The 18,587-nt window shown below is 41.0% G+C and overlaps 1 protein-coding gene across 2 annotated transcripts in view; it reads left to right on the top strand.

Moving 5' to 3' along the window:
- The window catches only part of osbpl1a (oxysterol binding protein-like 1A), a 40,752-nt gene that overhangs the window by 20,901 nt on the left and 1,264 nt on the right, over positions 1-18,587 (top strand). The window contains exons 16-28 of one of the 2 annotated variants that reach the window (XM_014990117.2): positions 4,053-4,215; positions 6,353-6,542; positions 7,232-7,307; positions 11,772-11,906; positions 12,074-12,171; positions 13,265-13,447; positions 13,528-13,635; positions 14,917-15,006; positions 16,344-16,470; positions 17,798-17,911; positions 17,997-18,120; positions 18,224-18,314; positions 18,563-18,583. In XM_014990117.2, the coding sequence (XP_014845603.1) occupies positions 4,053-4,215; positions 6,353-6,542; positions 7,232-7,307; positions 11,772-11,906; positions 12,074-12,171; positions 13,265-13,447; positions 13,528-13,635; positions 14,917-15,006; positions 16,344-16,470; positions 17,798-17,911; positions 17,997-18,120; positions 18,224-18,314; positions 18,563-18,583 (1,520 nt within the window). The remainder of the gene's footprint in view (positions 1-4,052; positions 4,216-6,352; positions 6,543-7,231; positions 7,308-11,771; positions 11,907-12,073; positions 12,172-13,264; positions 13,448-13,527; positions 13,636-14,916; positions 15,007-16,343; positions 16,471-17,797; positions 17,912-17,996; positions 18,121-18,223; positions 18,315-18,562; positions 18,584-18,587) is intronic. The other variant, XM_014990118.2, reaches the window with a different exon arrangement.

An 18,587-nucleotide genomic window follows, 5' to 3' on the forward strand; every position in this document is an offset into this window, starting at 1 on the left:
AGTGACGACAAAACGACCATCTTCGTCCTCATTTTATTTATCAAAGGGGAGCTTGTTTGGGATTTTTGGGGCCTGAGCGTAAACCGTGCAGGCTGAGGCCGGTCGAGTGTTTCTTTGTTTTTCGGGGGTTTTCTATAAACCGTCTGGATGCTGCAATCAGCAGGATCCTTGTAGTTTCTGACCCTCGGTTCTGCTTTGGTACTTTCCCTCCTATTAAAATGCTGTTGTTGCATTTGTGCTTCGTGAGAACTTCCTGTGAAATTAGCTGGTCAGAGTGATGTGACTATAAACTGAGGGACAAGTTTTTCCTCTAAGGATTCTCTAGGCTTTGATATTTCTTGCATGTGGTTCTCAACAAGCACTGCTGCCACTGCAGTAGATGTATAAAACTAGATTTAAAGCATAGCGATGAAGATGATGTCTAGTCATTTAAATAAGTCAGGTTTGTGGTAGCCTTTTTGTGCTGCGTGCAATAAGTTTGTTTTTTTTAGCTTCCGCACTTCCCTCTGCGTTTTATGCTAAGCTAAAGGCTTTTTGTTGTGAGCCTTCAGATCACTGACACGTGTATTTTTGAGGCCGTTTACAGATTAAACCCGCAGTAGCAACAAAACTCTGCGTACCATCACAGTCTGCGTGTAGAATATTTCACTCCAGTATAATCCAAGTGAAATGACATAAAAGTGATACTTTTATGTTGATGCCTTTTGGAAAATTGAATGGTAACAGTTGTGAACAACTGAAGAATTACAATGTTAGATTTGTTGAGAGATTTCTTTGAAGAGATCAATTTACTCTGCAAGCCTGACGTAATATCGACACACCGGATTATAACGCTGCATGGGTTTATTGTCTCCTGCAAAAAGTCTTCAAACTTCATCAGATCACAACCACAGAGATTTTCACCCAAAACAGAAATAGTTAATACATGTAAAATGGGAGGAGAATAAATAACGCATGACTTTCTAATTGTTTTAGAATGAAAAATCTGGAATGTGTTGCATTAAAAGCAAACTTCTTGTGTCTAAGCAGTTAGTTGCTATGGATTTTATGTTAGTTTAGGGTAGCAGACTAAAAAGAGTTAAATTCACACAGTCATTATTCATGCCCCTTCATAACTATGTTATATTTTCATCTGTTAAATAAATTAAGTTTAGTGGTTGCACAGATCTGCTCGCAATGACGCCATCTCTCATCTAGAAGAAATCTGCAGTCTGACGGAGTTTGGAATAAGTTGAATATTTTTATTTTAAAGCTACCGAAGACGTAATTTCCCAGGAATGGCAAAGTTGAACTTTGCAGCTGAATCCCCGTTGGTGAGCAAAGCTGCTATATCGTCGGCCAATCACGAGACTTCAGCTGCTGGTATAGCGCAACAAGTCATTGTTTCTGTGCGTGTCCATGTACTTCACCGTTTGCAATATTCTTTCTGTTTCCATCATCAAGCCCCGTAATGAAGAGACTGCGCTGGCAAGACTAGATTCAGTTCCCCGTTTGTGCAGAGAGATTATTCGCTAAGGGCTGAAATAGGTTTGTTGGGGCTGAGGCAAAATGAATAGACAGAATAATTAAAAGAAACAAAGACTGTCTACGCTCTCTGTGTTTTAACTTAGGTTTCATTAGTTCTGTAATGGTGGCTGTAACGTTTTAATTAGTAGATTTGGGACTCTCTCTTTTTGTAGTTGCCGACAGTTTCTTCTTCCGAACCAGATTTAAATCTGAACGTGACGCTAGAATGAGAATTAGTCACCGCTGGCACAGCTCTGCTTATTAAAACCGCTGCGTTGCGTAGTTGTGCCGCCGGTTTTGATGGACTGCTGAGTAAAGGCACTCATGAACTGCTGGGTATGTAAATCCACGCGAGCGCGCCTTCACATGATAATGCACAGTTTCAGGTCCGTTTTGCATAATTCTTTTTTCTTTTTTAAAGAGAAAACAGACAAAGGCACGAACAAAGTGACAGAACACAAAAGCCTAAATTATGAGCAACACTAGAAGTGAGGAAGGAGAAAAAAATAAAATAACCATCAGTGGTTGTGTGAGTGAAGGGTTTTACTCTTTCTCTTTCAACAGAGAGACAGAATTCCCGAGAGATCTTTAGCGTAGACGGCGCCGCTGCCAGAAAGCGGTTTACTCTTCCTGCTTCAGAAACGGGGCGGCCGCAGAGTTCGGCGTTTACACCTACGCTGGGCCTTGATCGCTCAGCTGTGCCGGCTTTTGAGCCGCGGCCTCCAGCTGCAGAGTGCTCAATGACGGGCTCATAAAATCCTAGAACTCGCCGTTCAATAGACCTGCACTGAATGGCACAGTTTGCACATGATGGGTTTGGAGTGTGAATGGCCCTGCAAGACTCGCACACACGGTGGAAATTCTGAATCACTTCCAGCTCCCCCAGTCCTGCAAAAGTAGCGCCACCTCTGGAGAGGTTGACTGCCAGAATTTCCCTGAACTTGAAGCCCGGGGTCTTTATACCCCATTCCAGCTTGCTTTCTTTTGTCGTCTGTAGGCAGATATGTATTTTTTTGTGTCTCTGACTGCGGAGTCAGCGATCTCCAACTGAATTAATAAAACGCCAGTCCATCATTGGCGGCAGTAGAAACGGATTTCTTCTGAAATTTAATCCCTTCTTTTTGTCAACACGTTTCACGCCGTACCTGTCTAATAATCCAGCAGCCCTAAATGAAAGCCAGCGCAACAAATTGCTTTCACGGGTCACTTCATGTGTAAAGTTTATGTCATTTAAACATTTTTGCATGGTTTTGTACTTCCTTTTGGGTCTCTACTGCTACTAAAACCACCCAAGTGTTTAAAAAAACAGACCCAGCTGTTTTCTGGCAGTATGTTTTTGTTTTCTGATGTCTGGAAAATGAGCCGTTTCAAAAACCTCCCAATCGTTAATTCATAATCGATGGATGCTGCATCGTTACCTAGCAACCCCAGCAAAGCCCAGCCCATCGCCCTGTAACCCAAACTGAGCTCCAAGCACGTTTGATCAGCTGGTTTTACCGCTGCATGCGCTGTACAATGGCTGCTGGAAAAGACAAGTGCTTTGTTGTTGACTTACCATCCAAAAACCAATTGCTGCATTCTCATTGATTGTGCAGGAGGTCCTCCTTCTGCTTTTCCAAGATGTACGGTTGTACAGTTGTTAAAATGTTAATGTTAAAATGGTCCAGTCAAAGTTCAAACCCAAATCCAATTGCGAGCCTGACAAGACCTAAAATTGCTGTTCTCATTCACTCTCAATGCAAATTGAAGTTTGAGCTATTCTCCAAAGAATGGACAAAACCTCCAGGGAAACAGATTTGCATCTTTAATTGTAAACATAAAAAACAATTATACAAAAAATCATATTTTTCCAAGGTTTTATGTGTTTGAAAATGATGTACTGTTTTCCCTCCACTGCTCTCACCTTATCTCTGCCCTCCGTTGGCCTGTCGCAAACAATCCCATGGAAACACGCCGACGTTTTGTAGTTGTACGTTGACAGAATTGTGAAACAAAATCGGGGGATGCGAATACTTCTGCGTTTTGTGTCAAGGTAGGGTTTTAACTAATGGTTTATTTAGCATCCAGCCGCTGTCATCCGATCGGTCTCGCCTGCCCAGGAATCATGTTCTCCAGCCAGCAGGCCATTTGAGACGCCGACATCAAGGCAGCCGTCCTCTGTTACAGAGAAGCGTGGCTCGCCCCTCTCAGCTGCCTCTCTCTTTCTGTGGCTCTGATAAAAGAGAGGAGGATCAATCAGTTGACATGCTGATTATTGGGAGACTGACGGCCATCACAGCCTGTCTGATGGCCAGGAGTGTTTGCCTTCTGTTTTCCTGGAGAATTGACTTTTGGTCACCATGAGAGTAGCAGACTGTCAATTAGTAGTTACTAAAAGTGCAAAGCAGAATCCCCCGCCCCCTTTCTTTCTTTTTTTTTTTTGTTTTGTTTTTCAGTCAGTGATTAATCTGTCCTTCTTTTGTTTGCGTATGTGTGTGTGTGCGTGTGTGTGCGTTTTGGCTATGTGTGTGTGTGTGTGTGTGTGTGTGTGTGCGTGGCGAGCTCAGGTGCGCAGTGTGAAATTGGAGCAGGAGGTGGAGAAGAACAAGATCCTCTCCGAGGCGCTGCAGACTCTGGCCACGGAGCACCACGAACTTGAGCAATCCGTCGTCAAGGGATCGTCACCGCGCAGCGCCCTGAGCGAGGATGAGTTCCACGACGCCGTGTCTGGTGAGTTGACAAGTTATCGAACGCTCTCGGGACTCAGAGGGAGATTCTGTGACAGGCCGCCTGTTCCCGTTCACGCTCGCTGCACTCTCGTTCACCTGTGGGACACCGGGATACTTTTTTTTTTTTTTTTTTCCGTTGTTGCTGCTGGTGAATTCCTTCGGTATGTGTGAGACTCAAGTTTGCCGGGTTTTTAGTTAAAATGACATGTCTGACTGATGTTTGATGACTTTTGGTCAACTTGTTGGAGTTTGCTGGATTTATCTGTCGTCATTAAAGCATTTTATCTTATTCTGTGCGGTTATGACATCTACTGTAGACAGTTGCATCACAGCTGAGTGATCAGAAGTGAAAATTTTCATTCATTACAGGAATTTTTGGTATATTCTAACAATGTTGAAGCTTGGGAGAAAATTAAGTTAATCTTGCTTTCTTGATTTCCAACAATGAAAATTGCATGATTGTTATTATTCAATAAACAATTCCTGCAGTTCACGTATGAAAAGCAGGATGAAATGAAAATAATCCCTCTTTTATGATGCTGATTTTTGGTTTGCACCATTTCTGATGTTCATGATAATCATTCCAGCTGGTCTCTGATCTACAGGTTTTGATTTTTTGAAGTTTGACTTTTGAAGGCGCAGACACTTTTAATTTTAGGCCAAACAAACACGGAGTTCTGTAAATTAAACAGCGTTATCACAATTCTGGGCATTTCATACCATCATGATTTTCTTTTCCTTCTTTTTTTTTTAAAGCAAACACTTGAGAAGAACAAAAAACATTGTAGGCCAATCCAACATCAGACCAATCAAAATATATATATTTTTTATCCCTTCTGTTATGAGCGGCCTTTAATTCCCTCTAGCAGGATCAGAGGCGCTGTCACACAGTGTGCATGAGAGAGATGTTGTTGTCACGCAGGCTACTGCTAATTTAAAGCTGATTCTGAATTCGATGTTAAATTTGAATTTTGTTTTGGTGGCGTGTGTAGCATTCCCGAAGCTATCATTTTGGTGTGATGTCCTAACATTCACTAAGAGATTTCCAAAAGACTTCCAACAATTCAAAACGTCGCTTTTCTCTGACCGACGTGGGCTGAAAGCTCAGAAACATTTCAGCGACTTTGCTGTTCTCAGCCTTACTGTTCTCTGACTGAAGTCTTGCTCTCTCATTGGCTAAATGAAAAAGAGTTGAGTTGTAAGCCGCTTCTCTTTACTTTAGATCTGAAAAAAAAAAGCACGTGACCTGTGATCTCAGCAGATTGGTTTTTATCATGTGAACAGACAAAGTGATCAATAATGCTGAATTTATGGCTTTGTGTTTGTGAAGCCGTAGTTTAGTCCTTATTATTTTGGGCCAAATTTGGATAATGAATGTGGTCAAAAAGACTAGCTGTGGGAAAATATTGATAAAACTCCTCGTTCAACGGTCAAAATATACACAAATAGTTAAGTAGTCAATGTAATTTGGCAGAACGCAGATTAAAAACTGCTTTGATTTGATTGATAAAATAATTACTGGGCACACAGCCATTTTCTTGAAGGCTCTGTTATCTCTCTGGAGTCTAGAGGGCCTCAAAAAAAGGTTCAGCGGGCCATATTTGGCCCCCGGGCCTTGAGTTTGTGAGCAGCCGGTGGGGATTCATGCATGAATTGCCCAAATACTCGAAACGGTAATGTTTTATTAGCTACCATTTACGTAACTGGACACAATAGAAAACATATTTTGGTGGAATTGACAGATCTCTCTTGATTTTTTTTTTTTTTTAGTACTTTTGCCTAGACAAGCATCTTTGGGGACCTGACACGGTTTAAGTAATCAACAACTGAATAACAAATGAAAGACATAAGGAACGACCTTGTTATTATCTGTAAATTTTCCATGAATACGCTCTTTTAAACATCGAGCACAGTGTTGCAGTCGTTGCCTGCGACGTGAAAACAGTTCCCACAAGTTTCCCCATTTATAAGCCTCTGTTTGCTCTTACTTGTCAATCAGATTTAAAAAAGCACCTTTTTTTTCCCCTACCCGTCTATTAATTAAAGTAAGCTTTATACTCCATGTTATCAGCCTTTGTACCCCCCCAGCTCTCCTCTGAGCACAGTGACTCATCACCATGTCTCCTCGTCTCTATCAGAGTCAGGCTCTGAGCTCTCCCTGAGCGGCTTTGAGACGGTGGCCAGCAATTCCTTTGAAGAGGACGAGGAGGAGGACGAAGGCTCTGTCATGCTAAGCAGCCCGTGCAGCAGCCCTGCCACCAGCATGTTGCAGGAGGATCGCCATGGAGACAGGGACGAGACTCAGTCCAACGGGATAACAAAGCACAGGTCAGAAGTGCAATATGCCCCCACGGTTTCCCAAATTGGCCACACTCCCCCTGCGCCTTTCATCTCTGGTTTAAAGATGAACAAACTCAGCAAAGGGGCCATTTTTCTCTTATAAGTCTCTTATTGTTGCAGATGCTCTTACCTGCTCTGAGAGGTCGGCTGGTCTTTTTTTTTTCCTCCTCTCTTCTTTATCCTCCCTCAGGTCTTTCCACTTCGTAGTGTGAATAATTTAGAGTGAGATTCTGCCTGGTAAAGCCACAGGAAAGGGTTGTATTGAGCGGGCCTTAGCTCCGTGACACTTTGTTAAATATTGATAGGGTCACGGTGTAATGCAACAATCAGTTAGGAGTGTGATCCCGTGTTGCTGATCCCTCAGTGGCTCGCACGATTAAATCGGCGCCGTTAACTTTTTGTTTTCATTTCGCCTGCGTACCGAAGAAACTCGAACGATTCCAACGCGTCTCGTTTGTGTCTTGTCTGGAGTTTCTTTCCTAACCTTCGCACTTTTATAGCACCTACTTTCCTTTACTTTGAATTCATCTACTCGAACTGACACCTGCAACTATTATTCGTCTCGATACCGCGGCTCTCCTAAAACGATGCCAGCTTCTGAAGGGCTACTTGCTCAGCGCAGATAAATTGCACATGAATTATGGAGGACATGTAATTATGCATGCAAATTTTTTCAGGGCGAGCTTACCTGCGCCGATGTTTTCGAGAAATGACTTCAGCATCTGGAGCATTCTGAGGAACTGCATTGGAATGGTGAGCACGACGTTCAGATGCTGGTTCGGTTGACGCCAGGCTTACAGGTGGCGGCTACACTGCTGCTCGGGTGCAAATTTTAAGGTTTTTATTATTACTTTATTTTTAAGCTCATCATTTGAAAGATTTCCATATTGTACATGGACATGTCCTACTGTGACTCTGTTACTTACCTTGTGCAGAAAAGAAGAAAATAGAATAGAATACTTTCTGTCAGACTAAAGTGCTTTTCTCCACTGTAAAACATAAAAATCTGTCTTAATATCAGAAAAAGAAAATAAAATACAGATATATAGCTTCCAGTAAAATGAGAATCTGTTTCCATTACAAGAAAGAAGACATCCACATGTTTTGACAACTACCTCTTGCACAATTTCTGCAAAAAAAAACAAACAAATAAATAAATAAACAAACAAACAAATAAATAAATAAGAGGGCAGTCATACGACAGGTATTTAGTGCAACAACTCTCTTTTGGTAAAACCTGTATTTAAACTTGTTTACTTGTGTTTGTACCGTCTTTGTGTCTTCTACCTGAAGGCAGAGGCTGAAACAGATCATGTGATATATCAATTTCTATTTTTTCTAAGTAGCTCTAGATTGTGTTATAATAGATTACAAAGTAGCTATGTAGTGTGTACTGCGATAAAGAATGTTGCGTTTTCTGTGTGCTACGACGTCACTAAGCTTCTTTCAATGTGGGGCTTTTTTTCCGACATATTTAATGATCGCCTGACCATCTTGGGATGAAGCTCATTTTTTTTGTGAGCACTTTAATCTCTATTGGGGCTCCCAAGTGGTCGGACCATTATTATCTATTTAAAAAGTAGGTCAGGCTGACCTACCGTTGGAACAAGAAACTCTCCGTAGAGAGAACCAGGAAGTATAAATCAGGTCTAACATTTGTGTAAATTTAACAAAAGAGGATAAAATACATCTCTTACATATCATTTAATTTTTTCACTAAAGGTCTGCATATGCTGCAGGATTTGCTGGTGTGTTATTTATGTTGCTATAGCAACATATCTTCATGACCCATTGAAACAAAAACAGAACCTCAACAGTGTGTTGGGTGTTTAAGAGGCACGTTTTGTTAAGTTGCAGAGTTTTAAGAAACATTTCAATGAAGCAAACATTTATTTATTTTTTTACATTTTTCATTTTTATATATAAATGATTTTATTTGTATGTAAATCTGAGTAAAATAAAGGAATTTCAACCTCAGCATAGATAAAACGATAAACTGATAAATAGGAAGCACTTATTTTCCAGGTTGCCACGATTATAAAATATATATAAAAAAGTCAACCTCAAAAATTTAAAATGGAGAAGCTTAAAAAGAAAAGTAAAGGAAGAAATTCCCCACATCTGATGTTCAAAGTGGGCTTTAATTGGTTTATCTCTGCCCTGCGACCCTCGCTGCTTTCAGTTGCAGCGCCAGTCTCCCTTTAATGATGAGCGCAACCTTCTCACATCGCATTACATGGTGCAGGCATGTAATCGGTTCAAATTAAATGTCAGCGCTGCGCTCTGGAACAGGTTCATGACTCCGCTTGTGTGAAAATGCTTAAAAATCTAAAAGCCGCTTCATTCGGGGAAAGCAGGGGAAAAAACACAACTGCTCTGTTTTCATGCTTAATCGGATCTGCTGACAGATCTTCTGCTAAATCTGTTTAAACATCACTTATCTACAAAAAGAACCACTTCTCCTACAAATATGAGCACAAAAATCTTAATGCTGGTTGCTGACCTTCCAGTTTCATGTTTTTGATGATAACAAATGAGCTCTTTACATGCTACCACATAATATAGAGCGTCAAAAATAGTTGGGGTCAGAAAAAAAAACAGTCCGCTACTTACTCATTAGCAAAGGCTAACGTTCAGTGGTTAGCATCAAGCTAGTGAATATGACTTTCAGCTAGCAAAGAGCCAAATGTTGCTTTCTGCAGAGTTGTGGAAAGGAAAGAAGAAAAAGAAAGGGACCAGTAAAAGTTGGAGCCTATTCATCACACACAAGGACATAAAAAGTTGTTCTCTCTCCCAGGACTGTAGGAGCTAAATGGCATCATTCTGTACAAGTGCTTGTACCTTGATGCGTATTCTGACTGAAAAACTTTTTTGTCGTGTGATGTCTGAGGAATATGAAGTGGATATGCAGCAGTGTGAGAGACCTATGAATAGTGCCTGGGAGATCTGGGCTTTAGTTCTTGTGAAATATAAAATGGCCTTGCCAGCAAGAACTTTGTTTTTGATTTTTTCTTTTTTTTTTTTTTTTAGCCTCAAGTAAAGTAACTTATTTCTCTCTTCTTGCTGTGTGTGCACAGGTCTTTAAAGTCACCACTTGTATGATGTTCATGATGTAACAGCATCAAACACATGCTAACAACTCTGATGCTGCCTCAACACTTTGTAAATAAGTTATCATGCTAAATGTCAGTGCGCTGGGTTCATTAATTAAATCTTATTCCTAACGTAAATTTAAATGCGGATAAGAACCTGCTGAGCTCCAGCATGTTGGCGTTATTATATGCTAACCATGATATAGCATTGTCCTTAAGCTTAGCCTATTAGTTAGCGTTAGTTAAACCTTTTCTTTAGATTTTACACAGTGAAAACACCAGACGAAACAAATTAAATGTACTGCTATCTAATAGATTGTGTTATATATATATATATATATATATATATATATAATCTGTACAATCGATATTGTACAGATTGTTTACAAAGCACTATTGTACAGACTGTACAGATTATTAATTTTCATTGTTCATACTGTACAGAATCTTACAGTTTATATTTTATGCATTTATCTTATTTTTATTTTATTTTTCATATTGTAATTTGATCTGTGTGTATGTGTATGCTGCAACTGCACAGTAATTTCCCAGTTGGGATGAATAAAGTACTTCTATCTATAAAGTGGGGAAAAAACAAGTAAACGCGTTCAGTTTTCTAGTTTGTCTGAAGTATTTTTACACATCCAGGTTAGCTATCTAAAAAACACTATGTTCAAAATATTTCAGCCTTCATCCAGAAAATGCCACTAGTTGTAAATGTAACCAGGAACTATGACATTAACACACAAATAAGAAAGTCACATGATATCGTGCAGTTGCATGAGGACACTGAATTGCTTTTCATGATTTTCTTTTCACCAGGGGAGCCCAGGTCCAGCTGCCTGTGGTGGAAGTTTATCTCTAAAGCTCCAAGGACATGTCTTCTAGATAAAAGATATTGCCAGAAAAAATGTACAGGAGACAAAGAGCATCTGACAAATCATGTATATTAACAAGAAATAAAAGTGGTCTTAGTGTGTATCCCTGAAGGACTCTGGATCTTGTAGCCGTTTTCCGCTAGTATCCACCTGAAAATCTGGCTGCGATCTAGCTTCTCGAGAATATTTTTTAAAAGCGTCGGAGGGCAAAGGCAGTACGCTCCTAAGGCAAAATTAACAACCTCCAGATTTACAAAATGGGATTTCCTGGAGGTGTTTTAAGATAACCAGACTGTTGTGTCTTAGAAAATCTAAAAATCATCAAAGTACCAAATCTTTAATTTAAACTTAACCACCACTTTTTATTTTACCACATTGACCAGCAAAAAAAAAACCCTTTAAATTATGAATGATGTCATTAATATCTCTCACCGAGTTGCAGTGAGGAGGTTAAGAGACACACAGAAAATTAGAGATAGTTTCCTCTGCAGAGTCTAAATTTATAATAATGATTGTCAAAAAAAATAAGAAAATGATTTAAAGCACAATAGTAATATCAGTCGGTTCTAAATGTTCTCCAATTTCATCATAAAACTTCGGTGGGAAAGTATCTCCTCCTTTTATCCTTATTCGGAAGCTGCTTAATAGCCTTCCAATAAGTTTTCTATCATCTTAAGGGATATTGGTAAAGAGCTGCATTTTGACAGATAATTATATCTGGAGAAATGGAATCATAAAAGATTTCTAGAACAGCCTCTGCTTTCCTCTTGTGGAGTTATGAAAAATCAGGATTAAAGAAGGATTTTTAAAACTACTACCAGAATTTATTCTAATTGAGGTAAAATATGATTCATTTATCATAATTAGAGATAAAGTGTGGGAATCCACCTTATTGACATGGCAGCAGATTCTTGTTTATTAGCATTTTTAATTATGTTTGTAGCTGTAATACCAGATTAAATACAGTTATCTAAATTGAGGCATGGAATATTAAAAATACCCCATAATTCCTGTTAATCTCTAGCTTCCAGATTGGGCTTTCTGAAGCCTTCTCTTTGTTTCCCGCAGTGTGACGTTGTTGTTGAACTTTCTTCATCCATAGCAGCCGTGTATTACTGCCACGTTTGATCAAATACGTCTCAAGTCTTTAGAAAACGCAGCATGAATAATTCATCCCCTGAGGAACGGCGTGTGAAGGAAGGTCCTCTTTGTGATGAAACCTCGTCTCTCCGCCCCGTCTCTTTCAGGAGCTTTCCAAGATCACAATGCCGGTCATTTTCAACGAGCCGCTCAGCTTCCTGCAGCGTCTGACGGAGTACATGGAGCACACGTACCTCATCCATCAGGCCAATTCGTCTTCCGACCCCATCGAGAGGATGAAGGTGGAGCAGTTTTCTTTAGCGTCCAGGAGTTGGAGTGAGCAAACTGCTTTCCGCTCCATCATTATGTTCCCTTTAGACGAGCCAAAGTTTTATTACGTCGGAGGCCAGTGTGTTTGATCCGGAGTTTGTTTGTTTGTTGTTTTTTTTTGTGTGTTTGTCCGCCGCAGTGCGTGGCGGCGTTCGCCGTGTCCGCTGTGGCCTCCCAGTGGGAGCGGACAGGTAAACCCTTCAACCCCCTGCTGGGAGAAACCTATGAGCTGGTCAGGTGGGTGGAGCAGCAGGACAGCGTTTGAATATTAAAAAGGTTTTTCAAAGACGTTTCTGTTCCAAAGTTAATGTCGCAATGACAGCTCTGCTGTTTATGGGGTTTGAACGACGCGTTTGAACCGTTTTTTGAATTGAATTCACTTCATTTAAAAACGTTTAAGCAATTAAGTAATTTTTTTCTAATCCACAGAAGTTCAAACTTACACATTTTGAATATTTGGAAGTCAAATTGAAGAAAAAACCAGATGTTTTTATTAGCCATCATCAAGCTTCAGCTATACATCCAGCTTCATACGCGACCACTCCAGAAACAGTAGTTCATTTACGTTTATTGATTTCAAAAGCAGTGACGCAGCTTTTAAGGGATCGGCCGATCGTTTTCATTGACTGGTACTGGTGCATCATACAAAATGAATGAATGAATTACTGAGGATGAGGAATACTACATCCCAAATCTAGTCACTGAAATATTTGCCCATTCTTCTGTTTTTTATTTGTAAAAGATTATTTGAATCTCTTTCTACTTCACAATTGCGTACCACTTTGTGTTGGTCTTCGCTTTAAATTCTAACGCCACATATTTATGTCTGTGGCTGTAATGTGACAAAATGTGGAAAAGTTCACAAGAATGAATACTTTTCCAAGCCACAGCAAGCTTTCCAGAAGAGCAGTGATCCCAAACGCATCAAATCTGGTTTGTAATTCATGAAACAGGCTAATGAAGTGTCTGGAATGACAGCATGAACGCTGAAGATCTGGTAACTGTGCCTTAAAACGGTGGTCTATGTGAGGAAATCAACACATTTAAATATTTCATTGCTAAAAGAAAAAGTGGTGTTAAATCAGAGTTTTTCCATCTCTTACCCAGAATCGTAATAAGATGCGGATGGATAAACTTGAGCCTGTATGTATAATTTTGAACTTGCATGGATTAGAGAAAAGAAACCAGAAATGAAAGAGATTCATATTGATGATGAATGCATTCAAATGCCTTGGTTATCATCTCGCTTCTCATCACCGATGTGGTTTTGAGCGGGGTGCGACGTGCAGCTTGACCTTTTCTGACCTTTTCGTACCGTACGTTCTCCCAGAGACGACCTGGGCTTCAGGCTCATATCGGAGCAGGTGAGCCACCACCCTCCCGTCAGCGCCTTCCACGCCGAAGGTCTGAAGCAGGACTTTGTGTTTCATGGATCCATCTACCCCAAGCTGAAGTTCTGGGGCAAGAGTGTGGAGGCCGAGCCAAAAGGCATCATCACGCTGGAGCTGCCCAAGTGAGAGCAAAACCAAACCTGTGCAGCCATGTTCGTTCTTTAAATTTGAGACGTTATTATTATTATTCATTTTCTTTCAGGCACAACGAAGCCTACACATGGACAAACCCCACCTGTTGTGTTCACAACATCATCGTGGGCCAGCTGTGGATCGAGCAGTATGGGAACGTGGAGGTGGTCAACCACAGGTCAGATCCAGATCCATTATGAAAATGTGTTAAATGTTACAAAATGCTCCCCGTGTTTTATTATAGCCTGATCAGCCGTAATATAACGACTACAAAATCCGGTTGCATCATCGTATTTCTGGAAAAGCGTTCCTCTTGGCATTTCCATGGAGTTTGCTTTGACTCTTGCTTCCCATCGGAGAAGTTTTGCTCGTAAGTGGAGGCCTTTCCTCTGAAAAGGAGCTGCAGGAATACAGGCGTGTTCAGTGGAAACGTTTATCCGGCTTCCAGACGCCGACAAATGTCCGTCTGATGGGGCCTGATACGAGTAGACGACCCCCCTGCTGGTCGGAGCTTGTTTTTTTGGGGGAACAAAAGAGACACCGACTCCATATTAGTCATTATGGCTGATTGGTGGATATGAATTTGCAGCGTCACGACTAAATGGAAAACAGCTTCTTTCTCTCAAGAGCTAAATTGTTTCTTATTATACTACAGCACTTTGAAATTTAAATTCCAAACAACAAAGCAAGGAGGTGTGCTGCATACATCATCACACGCACACACACACCCACACACACACACACACACACACACACACACACACATGGGGTTTCCAACAATAAAGATGAGGCACAGTGAGACTTTTTCAAAGGAAGTCGCACAAGGACTTTGTCTTTTCTGGGTTAAATCCCTAATTGGTTTGTGAAGTTTAAAATAGTTTCCAGATTCTGCTGGGAGTTTTGCATTAAACAACTTGTGAAGCGGTTGGCAGCCAGCTTTGTTTCTTTCTTATACATCACTAGCTCACAACTAATGTCATTAAAAGACAATTCACAATACAAGCTGTTCCAAATCCAAATTATTTGCGTAGAATCCAATTTGGCCCAAATTAAATTTGAATCAATTTGCTTCATTCCAGTGCAGTCCAATTATTTATTAATTGAAAAGATTAAAAAGAGCCCCATTCACCTCAGATTATAGAGCCATACAGTCAAAATCAGCTGATTACGTGGCGTGCTTTCTGCAGGAAGGAGAAAATGTTGAGCAGGAAGCTGTCAAAGAGAGATAGCTCAGCAAAAAAAACCAACAGAAACACCAGAAGAGCTTTATATTAAAAACAGGTACAAAAAGAGTTCATATACTGTAGAAAGGGTTGGCAACGTTTCTGTCATTCGGTTTGACTCGATTTGACTTTGATAAAAATGTCTTGTGTGATTCAGCAGTGAGTGAAAATCATTGTGAAGCATTGCTGTTGTAATTGTTAATAGCTTTGACACTTTATTCCTGTGTTTTCTCTAGGACTGGTGAAAAGTGCTGCCTCAATTTCAAACCATGTGGACTTTTTGGGAAGGAGCTGCACAAAGTTGAAGGTTACATTCTTGATAAAAGGTACAACGAGCACAGCATTCAGAGGAAGTTTTAAATGGGTTTCCTTAAAGCTCCGATATGTAATGTTTCTATATATATATATATATACATATATATATTTGTTAAAAATGTCACCATATTGTGACAGTATAGTCTATAAAAACTTTTTGCTCCTCTGCCTCCTCCCTTTTGTCCCATTACCATCTGAAGAATTGTACAGTTTCCAGTCAGAAACAACCAATCAGAGCCAGGAGGAGGGTCTTGCAGCTATCAATCATGCTTATGCATGCACAATACTAATGGTGGAGAAACAAAATAATGTTACAGGAACACTACCAATCCACCGTCATCCAATCAGAGCCAGGCCCTCCTCCTGGCTCTTATTGGTTGTTTTCCGATCAAGCGGTTTATTTCTGCAGACTAGAGACACTAGAAGAAGGCAGAGGAGCTTGATTTCACAGATTATCTGTCTCATGTTATTCTGTTACAACATCGTGACAGTTTCAACAAATATATAAAACAAATGATCAAAATTACTTACTGCAGCTTTAAACATTATTTTAGCTTAAAATTACTCTTTTATTCCTTCAAAAGAAAATTCAACGTGGAGTTCACGACATACTCTAAATGCTTGTTTTAATTCCAGTTTACTCTTGAGTGTTTGGAAAATCTTTGTTTCTCTCTCTGTTATAAGAACTGCATCGATTTTTTTTTTTTTTTTTTCCATCGCTACCTGATAGTTTACATTCCTTCATTTGGCTAAATATTGCAGCGCGGATCAGATTTATTCGGATGCTTAGAGTAACCATCAGCTCTGCTTTCACATCAGGCACCAAATATGACTTGGTGCAGTGAGTTTCAAATTCAAACATGCAACACAGATTGTTCTCCTACCCATTTGCCACCGTTTTATAAAAGCCATAGTAGTTTTGTTTGTTTGTTTAGCTTATTGAACAGGCACCATGTAAAGAAGCATTAATCCCAAAGGTAATACGCTTTACAGAGCTAATGTTCAAAGAGCAAACTGCTGTTTATACACTGATCCAAAATGACGTGGTGCTCAGAATACTCACAGCTGGAGCGCTCTGACCTATAACGACTTTAGTCGTTAAAAAAAAAAAAAAAAAAGACATTCACATAACAGATGTGGCAGAAAAGCAACACAAAAGTCAAAAACCTTTAGGTGAAATTTCCTGGAAACTCTCGACTCACGAAAGCGCTCGCGTTGGATTTCGGAGCTTCGTCTCCCTCGAGGTTTTTCCATCCCGTGCCGCTTGAAACCGACTCAAGTCATCGGCGGTTTCGCTTGTGCCTGAGGTCGTGTGCATGTCTGCCTCTTGTATCTGTGTGGTTCACAGCAAAAAGAAGCTGTGCGCGCTGTACGGGAAGTGGACCGAGTGCCTCTACGTCGTCGACCCGGCCGCCTTTGAAGCTCACAAGAAAAGCGACAAAAAAGGAGCTGAGGAGAAGAAAGCCGGCAAAGCGGTATGAATTACTCAGCAGGGGTCGGCGACAACATGAAGTTTATTGCAAAGTAAAAAAAAAAAAAAAAAGTGAAGCTGTTGCTTCTTTCCTTTCGGGGGGGGGGAAGGAAAATGAGCCATTGTTCGGGATGAAAACAGTCGATGCGGGCAGCTCTGCTCGTAGCTTGGTGCCTAACTCGTCTGCAGATCTGAACCGCTAAGTGAGCGGGGCGTTTCAGGACATGGTCGAGAAAAGCTGTCTGAACCCTTTTCATTGGTCGTCACTTCAAACACTCAAATATATACTGCTGAAATGAACGCTGCTTTGATGGTCGGACCTTAGAGAGATATAGGCGACTGCTTGGACTGGCTTGAAGTCCTAAACCTTTCATATTTCGTTACAACCAAAAACTTCAATGTACTTAAGTTAGTTTTTTTAATAAGATAGACCAGCATGATGTGGCGCCTAATTGTGAAGTTGAAGAAAAGTGACGGATGGCTTTCAACATATTTGAAGTATTTATTTATTTACTTTTTTTTTTAATCTGATTTTGTATTCACCCTTGCAGTCTGATACGCTAAAATAAAATCCAGTGCAGCTTGGGGTGCGTTCACACCAAAACTTGTGTAGTCGGCTTTTAACTGAACTCTAGTTTGTTTGTCGAGAAAGTCCGGTTCGTTTGGGGAGGTGTGAACGCTCAGTCGAATCCTGATGCGGAACGATAAGGTCCGCTTGAAAACGCGAGTCTCGGTTCGGTTGAAGTGAACTCTGGTGCAGTTCGAATGTATAAGCTGACCAGGGGCCGCTCCATAAGCAGAAAACGGACCTTAGTGCAGGGAATTCTGGGTAAATACGACGAAAACAAACGCGCGGGGAAAAAACTCACGGTGTTTTGCCAGAGACCAAAGAGGAAATCCTACAACCGCTAAAATTTGACACCTCTCCATTTTTGTTTGCATTTTCTGAATTTAGAAAGTTGCGCTTGTGTCTTCTTCTTCTTCAGAGGTTTTTGTGTCGTTTCCTTCAGTAGTTCTTGGTGCAGCGCCACCACAGGAGAGGGGGTGTGGGGGTAACAGGTTTTTCAAATAGTTTGGTTCGTTTGACAGAATGTGGCGTGAAAGTGAACGGCACCAGCTGAAAATCCTAACTGTAGCAATTTTTCATCTCAATCTACGGAAGAGGATTAGGAGCACTGAAGATTAAAGACGGAATAGCTTAGATCTACGCATGTTTATCTTAAAAAGATTTGTGTTTGCACTACTTTGGTGTTGTTCTCTCACTTAAGTGCATTGCAGTTCACTGTACCCTCCATGTCGTACTGAGAGCCGCTGTGTGTTTGTTCTACCAGGGTAGCAGTGGGGATCAGGAGGGTGTGCCCTCCCCTGCTGCAGACACTGTGGAGGTGATTCCTGGCAGCCAGCTGCTGTGGAGGATTGCCCCCAGGCCAGCAAACTCTACCCAGGTCTCACCGATTCCTACATAACCTACCATCTATCACTCTTCAAGGAAATATGATGCTCACACGTGAAATTGTTTTTTTAAACCAGATGTACAGCTTCACGTCCTTCGCGATGCAGCTGAACGAGCTGCATAAGGACATGGAGGGGGTCATCCCGCAGACCGACTGCCGGCTCAGACCGGACATAAGGGCCATGGAGAACGGCGACATCGGTAACGCCTTTTTGTTGATTTTTTTTTTTTTTAAACGAAAATAAGCTTTTAGCTGAATCCTCCTCGTCGTGACCGACGAACTCGACTTCCACGTCTCAAACAGACCTGGCGAGCGAGGAGAAGAAGAGGCTGGAGGAGAAGCAGAGAGCCGCCCGTAAAAACCGCACTAAATCTGACGAGGAGTGGAAGACCAGGTCAGGGTTACTCTCTTTTTATTCATTAAATCTCTCACCAGGCTGCTTATCCACGAAGGAACCAGATGATTTTAAACGCACATCATAATCATCTGATCTTGTTTTTTCTCCCTCCCTCCACCTCCAACCAGAAACCAGAAACGTCTTTGTGTTGTGTTGCTCTGAATTGCTCCAGATTAACTCTGTGTTGTTTTTTTTCATCTCCATTTATCACATTCGGTCGGCTGCGTCTTGGCTTTGATGCCAAGGAGTCCTCCCCTCGGCCCGAGGTTA

The sequence above is a fragment of the Poecilia mexicana genome, unplaced genomic scaffold (assembly GCF_051168715.1).
Source record: "Poecilia mexicana isolate PSO_F unplaced genomic scaffold, ASM5116871v1 scaffold_4, whole genome shotgun sequence".
Taxonomy (NCBI): Eukaryota; Metazoa; Chordata; class Actinopteri; order Cyprinodontiformes; family Poeciliidae; genus Poecilia; species Poecilia mexicana.